Below are 12,075 nucleotides of genomic sequence, written 5' to 3' on the forward strand. Positions count from 1 at the left end.
GTCGTATGCGCGATGGCAAATTCAGACCAATGGTCACAAAAACGCAATCTCTATGAGATTGTACAGCTCAGCGAGCTGAGCTACAAGCATTTAAAATGGCACTTGAAAACACAGATCACGAATTCCCCACACTCAACGAGTGTGCGATTCTTTTTACTGTGTTCAATCATACAATGAATATTTACAGAATTGGCTTCAAAATGGTTTAAAAGATGCAAAAGCTGGCACAATCAAGCATAAAATGCTTTGGGAACAAGAAGTTCAGTTGCGAAACGCACTACAAAACACTCACGTAATACACACGCTGAGTCATCAACGAAATGGCGTTCACGTTGAAGGGAATTCGTTGGCTGATGAAGCCGCGAAAGGGGCTGTGCAAACGGCTTTCGTAGCTGCAATCACTCGTTCAAAAACGAAAATAGACAGTGAAATAATGCTGGCTGTCAATGCTTCAAGCTAAAGGCAGCGGGGCAGCGTTACCTAAAACATTTCCACTCAAATACTCATATATAATTGATGCGAACAATGTTCCATTTGCTCGAATCCCTGGAGTGGGGGATAGGGTAATACCAAACATGGAACATAGATTAGGACTAATCCTAGCAGCACATGAAGGGATCGCCTCTGTCCATGCAGGTGTTTCCACCACTGTATCGTTATTAAAACAGAGATACTGGTGGCCAGGCATTAGGAAACAGACCAGGAATTATGTTTTGGAATGTAAAATATACCAGAAGATGAAAGTCTCTACTGTGAAACGTCCTGCGCAGACGCCCTTGTTAATTTCAGATAAGCCATAAGCATGTGTTTACCTGGACCATTGCGGACCCTTACAAAGGGATGGTAACTATAAATATATCATGGTCGCAGTGGATTCGTGTTCTAGGTTCCTATGGATGAGGCCTCAGCGCTCGGCTGATGCTCGAACTGTTATAAAAGAATTTGCGAGTCTTTATCGGCACATACGCAATTGGCACACTACATTCTGACCAGGGTCCTGCGTTTAGCTCTCGAGCTTACAAAGAAGTCATGGCCAGTTTGGGCGTAGCATTGCGGTATTCTTCTCCATTCCATCCTGAGGGAAATTCTATTGTGGAAAGAAAAAACCGGGACATAAAGCAGCCTGTAACAGCTAGGGTATTAGGTTCGAGTGATGGGTGGGTCAAACATCTTTATGGGGTCCAACACTCATTAAACAATTTGCCAAGAAGTTCTCTAGGGGGTGTCACTCGATATGAAGTTCTATTTGGAACTAGAATGTTGGTACCGGACCTTGATATGCAAGGCACAGTGATGGAAAATAAGAAATTTGATATCAAAGATAGTTTGGCTGTTTTACAGGACTTACATGAACTTAGAACGAAACAAAGCAACGTGCTCCTGAAGCCAACCATCACTGGGGAAAAACCGTCCGTCCCAGCAAGGCCTATCTGGATCCCAAAGCTTGGGGATCTAGTCAGAGAAAAGATCGAGGATAATAAGGAATTTGGGCCTTCTTACAGACACCCAGTACCTGTCCTAGCAATCCACGGATCAAGAACAGTACTTTTGCCGCCCCTTGCTGGTAAAAAGGAGAAAAGATTTGTGTCCATCGGCCTAATCAAACCACACTATGTGGCCGATACTAAGCAGTAGGCCAAGTGGGCTCCGCCAATGTAGCAGACACACTTCTCAAGCTACAATCCAAGAGGTTCAAACTGAGAGACTCATCACCTTTGAAGATTCTGCAGTGAGAAATAAAGGACTAAGCAACAAAGGTATGGAACTTATACCTCTTGAGACCCAAATAACAGTTCGTCCTGATACACATGTCTACAACGAAGTAACAAGTGATCAACTGGTTCCAGCGATTTCAACGAATCCTGCTGCAATTCCAACCATTGACAGAACTGCCTCTGGCTATTTCATGAACTTTCATACGTCTTCTGAGGATCCCAGCGAACCTGAAACGACGCCAGCACAAAGAACTTTCAAAGAACAAGCAACAGACTTTTTTCATCTCCTGAAAAAGACTTATCTGGTTTAACCATGGATTGAACTATGGATTGTTTTGGGAATATTCTTCTCTCTACTTTGGTTAGCTCTGGTAATAACTCTGGGTATGCTGATAAGTGGAAGATATATTCAAATGGACACAGCAAGTAAAAGAGTGAACTTACTTCTCCAGCCACACAAATCATCCCATTGTAAAGCAAGAGACTTGTCAGCAGTGAACATCACAGCCGTTCCTATATTTATCAGACTATGAACAAATGTATCGTTATAACCACCATGGTCATCATTTCTTGCATAAAACTGCATCACCTAGAAATGTATTTATGTATAACCAATGGGAACATTGTCCTACACCTCCAAAGGGTAGCTCAAAAACTTTTGCAATTACATTTCCATCTTTTTCAGGGTTCAACCTATCAAATCCAGAAACGTTTTATTTTTAAGAATGTGAACAAGACAGGAAAGAAAAATATGTTAACCAATACAAAACAGATTTATTCTGCAGCCTTTATTGCCCAACTGTCTAGACAGGGTTTCGACTTTTGGAAAGACAACATTGAGACAAAATCTGTCTGGGGTACAAAAGATTGGCAAGTACAGGGGGTAGAAGCTTTGTTTAGAGCCTGTATCTTCCCTGAGCAAATTATGTTTTTGAATGACATTGTCCAGCAAACGTCTTGCCTTGGATTAACCAAGATCAAAGACATGAACACACCGACCATACCTATACCTGCAAGTAATAGAACTACACGGGGGGAGGTCAACGTACATAATATTTTGCATCACAACAGATCAGATCCAGAATGGAAAAAATGGTTGCTCTGGCCCACAGACATGAACTGTCAAGATCGATTCCTGAATAAAACACAGGGTTTCACTATCAATAGGCCAGACCCACGCTATGTTCAAAGACAGCATCCAGGGGTAGTAACAACATACAGTGTAGGGAAACTTTGCCTTGATTGGCTAGAGACAGCTACACTAAAGGATGTAAAACAACACTTAACTTTTCTTCAAGAAGGCGCAGACCTTAGGGAATTCTTGCTAGGACCAAGAAAACCGCGACAAAAACGTTTCATATATGCCGGTATCTACGCTGCTTATAATGAAGCATGGAAGGTTACCCAAGCAGAGACTGCAGAACGAATACGAGAAATTGATCGTATTAATTTAGAGAAACGCTCTCTGTAGTAGACAATGGGTTAACGACTCTGTCGTCCAGGATATATTCATGGGACAGCATTGTCTCTTCTGTCATAGACATCATGGAACAAGACTTGGTCATGTTGCAACATAGTCAGTCTCAGCTACGTTCTATCATGCTATTGGGCTGGATGCTACAAAACTTGCGTGCAGGCTATGTGCCTTGGCGTTTAATCAATTCTACGTCACTGTTTTCAGAATATAATATCACTGATAAACAGATCAAACTGGCATAAAGGGGAGCAGACTACACTGTGATGAGCATTGAAAAACTGGAAATATTACCATTCACAGTGGCAGAAAAAACAGCTACTGAATGGCTCATACATGGTAAAATTACTCTACCTGTTACAACTTTCCATTTTCAGTATTGCCTAAAACATATACCAGTTGGCAAATATGAAAGGTTGGGTAAAGAATACATCAAGACATCCTGGGATTTACCTTACACACATAGATGTTGGAGTGGGGAACGTGAAGTGTTTCTTAGCGGTGAAAACTGTGAACACACACTAAGCGGTTCTCTCCTTTGTCAGGGTATTAACTTACACGGGGCCTGCGATGGTTCCACTACAAACTTATCCTGTCACCTGCAAGGTTCACCGGCTGCATTGATTAATCCAATTTTTAGCCAACTTTCCAATGGGAGTTACATTATGTTGAATGATCACAGCTGCTGTGGCATGTTGCCAGGTATTCCATATCTTACGGTTACATCCAGGGTCACTTGCTGTATGCAAGTCTTGTTTCCACAAATAGACACAGTCAGGGAGTCGCCTTTATGGCCTTCACTGAACATCTCTTCTATACGAATTGATACTCTAAGCAGAATGAAAGCCATTCTTTTACAAAATACAGTGCCACTGACCTCAGCCAGAGAAACCTATGATCTCCAAGTCGCAAGGACTTCTGCGGAGATACATACCCTTTTGTATACAAACTGCCCTGTACATTTCTCAGAAATGTTAGGTCGTATCTTAAACATGTCTGATACGAGCGGTATTATACATGTATTTAGGAACGTGTGTGCAGGACTGTCAGCACCTTTTCAAGCAGTCCTCGGAATTTTTCCTAATTTCGTGCACTCTGTGTTTGGCGGACTGCTGCTCCTTTTAGCACTCGTTGCAGGGATCCTATTTTTGCTGCTACTGCTACGATATGGCAAGCCAAATCACCAGCGACACCCAATTCACCATAGAGAGAGCTCTATTGGAGATGAAGTGTCATGAGCACATCGTCCAAAATTTGGGTTTACCTCGCTACGAGAATTAAATACCACATGGTTTCTGTCATTCAGACCAATCTGGCAAGATTGCATCTTACCTGTTGTATCGCTGCCTGCTCTGCGGTGAAGAATGCAGCTAGGCATCTGTCTAACACTTCCATCAGTCATGCCTACGGATATCGATACTCTGCTGGACCTGGTAACGGCCCATGCTCTGTGTTGTCCCCAGCGGCTACCAATCCTGATGACGGCATTCACTGAGATCTCACAGACGCAAATTGCTACTGATGAGGTACGAGAAGAAACATCAGGCACGCAGGTAACATTCGATTCGAACATTGCTGATGCAACCAATGCTGAAGGCGATGGGTCACATCTGTGTGCAGTTAATCTTCTAAACGAGGTATTCCAACTTTCAACTACAACGGTAGACGACTTTTTGTCTACAGGATTAGAAGATTTCATGTTTTCTCCAGGCCCACACACTGACTTTTGATTCAGGCACACAGTGTTCCGATGAGACTCTGAATTTGGCCTTCATTCTTTTCAGACAAGGGACTTACTTAGGAACTTTTTTCCTATGATTAATTTTTTGCTAAAATTTGTATTTTTTCATTTTTTGCCACAGTAATCTGCTTATAGTAGAACTATTCATAGAGAACAGAATTCTTTGAAAATCTTCCAGCGACATTATGCCACCTTGTCACATCAACAATTGATTTGTGTTAACCTGAAATGAAATGGTTTCGGCCCTTTTTTTTTCTGTATTAACGAGCCATTTCATCATGTGTATATATTTCTGGTTCATTCTTTTAGCATTTCCAATGCACACATATGCTTAGAATGAAACATTGCTTTAAATATGTACAGCACCTTATGCATAGCAATGGTTTTGTAATGCATTTTTAGGACATATGTTTTTAGATATGTTTTAGCATGTTTTAGATTATCATGTGATACTCTCTTCTAGACATGTTTAGTATGTTTAGGATTTAGTAAGGTCGTTCATACGAAACTGGAGTGGGTGTTGTGTGTAGATTTAGATTCCGTATATAGGTTTCCCGATTTATGCCCTTATACAGGTACAACATTGCACCCGAACTGGAACGGACCATCAACGCCTCCTTCACGTCCAGCATCTTCCCAGATGACTGGAAGCGGGCGGTGGTTAAACCCCTCCTCAAGAAGCCCACGGCCGACCAAACGGACCTGAAAAATTACCGGCCCATCTCTGTCCTCCCTTTCACAGCCAAAGTCACAGAGAGACTTGTGAACACTCAGCTGACAACCTTCATCGAAGAGAACTCCATCCTAGACGCCTCCCAGTCTGGATTTCGCAGCAACCACAGCACCGAGACCGCTCTCCTCGCCGCCACAGACGACATCCGACTGCTACTCGACCAGGGACACACCGTGGCCCTCATCCTTCTAGACCTCTCCGCAGCCTTCGACACCGTCTCCCATCGCACACTTGCAGCCAGACTTCACGACGCCGGGATAGAAGGAGCCGCCCTTGACTGGATCCGATCTTTTCTCTCCGATAGAACCCAGAGGATCAGACTCCCTCCCTTCCTCTCCAAACCACCGACATCAACTGCAGAGTGCCCCAGGGCTCATCACTTAGCCCCACGCTCTTCAACATCTACATGGCCCCCCTCGCCGCCATCATCAGACAACATGGGCTCAGCATCATACCCGACGCAGCCGACACCCAACTCATCCTCTCACTCACGAAGAACCCTGAAGACACCAGACTCTGCTTCCAGGAGGGAATGAAGAATGTGGCAACCTAGATGAACGACAGCTGCCTCAAGCTCAACTCAGAAAAAACCGAGGTCCTCGGACCCTGCAACTCCGCCTGGGACAACTCCTGGTGGCCCTCCGCCCTGGGGAACCCACCCACTCCTACAGACCACGCACGCAACCTCAGCATCATCCTCGACTCTTCCCTCGCCATGAACCGCCAGGACAACGCCGTCGCTTCCACTAGCTTCAACTACCTGCGCATCCTCCGCAAGACCTTCAAATGGATCTCCCCCGACTGCAGACCATCACCCACGTGCTCATAACCAGCAGACTGGACTACGGCAACGCCCTATACGCCGGAATCAACAGATCTCTCCTACACAGACTCCAGACCATCCAAAATGCCGCCGCCTGACTCGTCCTCGGGACTTCACGCCACAAACACATGACCCAACACCTTCGAGACCTCCACTGGCTCCCTGTCGAGAACAGGGTCACCTTCAAACTCCTCACCCATGCCTACAAAGCCCTCAACAACATCGGACCCAAATACCTCAACAAGAGACTATCCCTCCACGTACCCAAGAGGAACCTCCGCTCCACCGGCCTCGCCCTGGCAGAGGTCCCCCGCATCCACAGAAGCAGAACAGGAGGGAGAGCCTTCTCCTACATCGCAGCCAAGACCTGGAACGAGCTCCCCATTAACATCAGACGCTCTCCAACCCTGCACACCTTCAGGAAAGACTTCAAGACCTGGCTCTTCGTCTGATCCGGAGCTCCTCCCTCCCCCCCCCCCCGGCGCCTTGAGACCTAGTGTGCTATATAAACCCCTGATTGATTGATTGATTGATAGATATGCGAGACACAAGGTGCCCTCATCACCTTCTACAGGGCGACTCCATCACTTTGCAGTACGCCGTTGCCACTGCAGCCGGCGATGAGGCTGAGAGGCTTGGAACCGGCAAGATGTTTTGTTTAGAGATAGTGGTCATGTGATTTGGGCGACATGACCAGATTGTATCTTCACGGCGCACATCTACTTCCAGGTACTTAGCGCCGGGCACCGTGCACGTGCATAGGTGCAAACGTCACTGCAGACAGCAGATTTTTTTCCATTGCTGTGGTTCCGCCTGTGTCTCCTGTAAAGCCGAGCGATATTACTCCTTTTTAGAGAAAATATCAAATAATTTTCTCGTGTCGCGCATAAAAACGAAAACGCTTCCACCGAACCAGTTAGGAATTGAAAGCCTGGAATAGAATTGTGAGATATGAGAGGGTTTAGGAGCCGGAGGAGGGGAAGCAGAGAGAGAGAGAGAGGGGATGTGCAGGGCACCGACAGCTGGGCACATCTTTGGCAGAGAAGAACAGCCAATCTGCAACTCTCAAGACAGACTAGGCATGGGAGGAGAACAATAAAGGGAACGGAGGTGGGGGTTTCACTGGGAGGGGAAGAGTCAAAACAGCACAGAGATGCAGAATGGCTGGGGGGAGGAGGAAGGGTAGGGTGAGATATAGAGAGGTTTAGGACATTGGGAGCAAAAGGGAGAAGGACACGAAGAGGAAGAGACAAGAGGTCATGGAAAAGGAGGGATGGAGGGACAGAGCATGTGAGATGGCAGGGAGGACGATAAGGGGAAAAAAAAGCAAGCGCTGTGATAGTGGCCCGTGCGGCAAATAAATTTAATAAACAAGCATGCTGCAAATAACAAAAAAACAAAAAAAGAGTACTCACCGACTTACGGAGACCGTGGGTGTAACGCCGCAAGCAAACGATCGAGTGCGGATGAGCTGGGCCTAAAGGAGACAGGGCGGTCACCAAAAAGCCTCACTTTCAATTGGAGGCCAGCGTTTACCATAAAGGATGACGCGCGCCAATAAAAAGCATGGGCGGAGCTTCCACTCCACTTCTGAAATCGCCTCGATAACAATAGTTCTCTCAGAGCGAGCAACGCATGCACTGCGACGCTAGGCGAGACCTAAAAAGAATGAACGTCAATATTTTGGAAAGTAAGCTCCTGCCTTTTGTTTTTTTTCAAATTTCAGAGGAAAACAGCAAGAAGAACAGCATAATAGGCTTGAGAGCGTCTCAATCTGGGTTTGCAAAGAGATTGACTAGGGGAGATGTTCAACTGAAAACAAACAAAAAATACTGAAGAATACTTCGGAGACTTCATTGGTGGGGGGGGGGGGGGGGCAATGCTGCAAGCATACTGAACTACTGTTGGTCTTTGACTTCCTGCTCCAATTTTTTGTTGTTGGGGCTCTTTCTGAATTTTACAAGTCCACAAATGGCCAAGCCTGCAAATGACTGGCTGTATGTCTATCGTTAGAGTCATTCAGTCCTAAAGCTAAATTATATTGTGTGCCTCTGCTTCTGCTATATAGGGGAATGACTAGATTACTGATCCAATTAGTTGAGCCACCAGCACCACAAGTGAGAACATCCATATCCACCTACCAAGGGCTCTGTATTCGACTGGAACCAATTAATCCACCTGGTCTTAGAGGTGACAGTCTCACTGTAACATTAAAAACCCTTGAATGACCCAAGACTGTAGGAAAACGCCATGATTCCTCAGCTAACCCTTTCAGCTTGCTATAACGTCATCCAAACATTCAGGTGAAAAGTTGAAAGGTCCTATATACCTGGGCCAGCCCTCTCAAACCATTCATTCATCCGTCCAATATAATAAAATAGTTCCTAACAAATCAAAAGTCTCCCTTACATTGTGAGTCTCTTCTCTGGTCCCTCCAGGGAGGGCTCCTGTCTGCATAGGGTTCTCGTCAAGCTCATCCAATCAAAAGGTTCCTGACCTGTCCCCTGCCAGGAAGACTGGATGCGATGGAGCATCCGAGAGGATGTCAGTGACCCGGATGGGCCAGACATCAGTGCATTTAGCTGAAGGCGTGATGGCTTATCAAAGGGCTCCAGCCAGAGAGGCGTTCGTTCTTCCATTGTACCTGCAGATCAAGGAGGTGGACAATGAGCGCAGGGCAGGCAGGAGAAGATGTAGATAACAAAACAACAAGAAATAACTCAGTATAATGCATAAAACAAAAAGCCACTATGTCTTTGAAAGATATTTCTACCTAATCCCTTTCTACCCCCCATGACAGGTGTAGACAGAGGACAAGGCTCTTAGATACTTCCAATTGGAGATACACCCTGGCACCTGACATATGGTGGTGAAGTCTAAAATCCTTCCAGACCACTGAAGACTGACTTGAGAAGAAACGAGCTTTCAAGTTGGTGGATGACGGGTGACAAAATGGGTGCATCTTGCATTGATACTGCAAAAATAGCAGGGTGCACTCTATAAATGCAATATCAATCATAGAGGGGTGTCAAGCTGAAGAACTACTTGGGGCCTTCTCTACAGGCTGGAGAAGCCCAAATGTGCAAAACACAGGGGAAAACATAAGTTGTCCCTTGTCCCTATTATTTACCTCAGTAGAAGCAGCAAGTGGCATTTGAGGGCCATCTTAAAAGGCTCAAAACTTAGATCTCATCTGCCAGTATTGGGACACAAGGAGGGACAATACAATACACTCTAAAGAGGCGCAATTAATGCAGGCTTGGATACCCTGTAGTGGGTTTGTGACTGACTGTGTGCCATAACGTAGAAAGAAAATGTAAAGACATGTACAAAGTTAAGTGGATCAAAATCCTGGTAAGATCTAGGGCTTTAAATGGGAAATGTCCAACCTGTACTAAGGGAAGGCTTGAATTAAAAACTTACTCTGAAACGAGCCCGATCTTCATGTCATGAGCATGCTTTTGGGATGGGAATGTCCCTATGCTGGCATGTACCCGTTACCTCTGTGCCCGACAACATGTGTATACGGTATCCTGACTTTTATTTTGGCCCAGGTGTCATGCTAATCTAGTATGTGTGCAGGGGTCTAGGTCTTTTGTTGACTTTATGTGGTCCAGGACATGTCCTGTACCTAGGAGTGCACCGAGGGTGTCCTCATATTGAACAGAGGGTTACTGTCCCTGGCCTAAGTTTAGCACCTAAGGTGTTGTGGCAGTATTATGTGTTTTGTAATGATATAGTACACCAGAACTTGCACTGACATCCAGTGTGTATGTTGAATGCATGCATGAACAGTATTCATGCAGTACGTATCTGTGTTACGACTCTGCGTACATAGGAGTCTGAGAACTGAAGTCATTGAGACCCATTTTGGATGCCTCTAGTTTAGCATGCCATGAGATGGCAAATGGGGACAGCTTCCCTAGACATTGGAAGTGTAATGCCTGTATTCCTGTAGCTGGAGAGTGGAAGCTCTCACACTGCATTGAGGAGGAGGATGTACATAGAGCTACGGGTAGAAATTCCATGAAGACTTTGTTAGCAAGGGGCTGCAAGTTAGTTCTTCCTCAGCACTCCCATTTGGCTGATAGTGTGGTAAAATGTGAAACTCAGTTTCTGTTGCTCACGGTGAGGACGTTTCTATGTTAGGTCTTCCCTTTTGCATGTCCCTAATACGGATTCATGAAGGTGATTGCAGCCATATCCAGAGAATTCACACTTTACTGTTCCCATGTCTTGGATAGTCCTGCTTGGAGCTAGACCTATTACTACCAGCTGTAAGGGCCATCGCTTTGCACAAAGGCTGTTTCTAGAGAGCAGCCAGAAAAAAACACTTGAAAGAGAACTACCCCAAGCCGGTTCTGAAGTTTGAGACAGAGCATCCACATCTCCTGTCTAGAAAATGTGTATAAAAGTGGCTTCCAAACTATCCCAGTTTGTTCATGATCAAAGAAGGGAGTGCTCTGCCAAATACTTGAAAGGCTGCTGTGTGAATAGGGCTGGTGTCTGCCTGACAGCCAAACTCCCAGTGATAAAGGTACATCACCTGAAGTCCTTATTTTTTGGTGGAGCAACTGAGGGTCTGCCTAGTAGCCTGCCTACTGCAAAGAGAGGGAAGGAGTCTGCCTGGCCCTACAAAAGGAGACACTGTCTTTGAGGAGGAGCCCAATGTTTTCTTGACCTGCAGAACACTCAGAGAAAGCGGACTGCCTGTGAGAGCAATCGCAGGAGCAACCCGTGCTACAGAGGGCCTTCGAGGCACCCTCCGTAGCTCCTGGCGAATAACCATGAAAGTCTGCGTACATCTGTACATTGGCCCAATGCAGACTGCATCTACTGTGCCATGTGAAATGGCTCAGGTAACAGCTGTAACTACCTACCATGTGCATCGGCCCAAGTGGGGGCTGCACCTGCTTTGCCATGTGTCTCAGCCTGGGTTTGGGCTGCATCTGCTTTGCCATGTGTATTTAGTGGCATCTTCCTCCCCATGTTTATTGGCCTGGAACAGGGCTGCAAATTCCTGCAGTGTGCATAGGCCCCTGGGAGGGCTATATCTATCCTGTATGTGTAATGGTCCAGGTGAACTGCAACTGCCTAACTTTGTGTAATAACCCAGGTCAGGTAGCCAGTGCCTCACCTTCTGACCGCATCAGCCCAGAACTGTGCTATGGCACCCATACAGTAGTACCAGAGCCTCCTCAACAACATATGACAAGTGCAGGGTGGCCATGCCTGATGTAAGTAGTGCCTGCCTGCCCTGTGGCTGCTACTGGGACTGCACATGATTATCGCAGACCCGGGCCTCCAGCCTTACCGAGCCACTACACCGAGGTGAGAGCAAGGACTAAAGACTATTTCTGCCCTCAACAACAACAGGGGTAAGCACATGAGTAAACAGTAAATTGAGTGAAAATTTCACCTGTGGGAAAATGTAATCTGCATCTCAGCCATATACATGTTTCTACTAAACACTGCTGGAATAATCTTAACCGGAGTCACCCTGGAGTGCTACAAAACACAGAAAGGAGGAACAGGATTTAGCACCAACAAGAAAATCAGAGCTGTCACTATGTATTCGAAATTGTTATG

General features: G+C 45.8%; 1 protein-coding gene across 6 annotated transcripts in view; it reads right to left on the reverse strand.

Moving 5' to 3' along the window:
* FANCE (FA complementation group E) overlaps positions 1-12,075 on the reverse strand; it is a 202,486-nt gene that overhangs the window by 156,108 nt on the left and 34,303 nt on the right. For 5 of the 6 annotated variants that reach the window (XM_085651084.1, XM_085651086.1, XM_085651089.1 and 2 more), the window contains exon 2: positions 8,896-9,130. The exons of the other annotated variant lie outside the window; for it this stretch is intronic. In XM_085651084.1, the coding sequence (XP_085507210.1) occupies positions 8,896-9,130 (235 nt within the window). The remainder of the gene's footprint in view (positions 1-8,895; positions 9,131-12,075) is intronic. 6 annotated transcript variants of the gene reach the window in all.

The sequence above is a fragment of the Triturus cristatus genome, chromosome 1_1 (genome assembly GCF_964204655.1).
Source record: "Triturus cristatus chromosome 1_1, aTriCri1.1, whole genome shotgun sequence".
In the NCBI taxonomy this organism is placed as follows: Eukaryota; Metazoa; Chordata; class Amphibia; order Caudata; family Salamandridae; genus Triturus; species Triturus cristatus.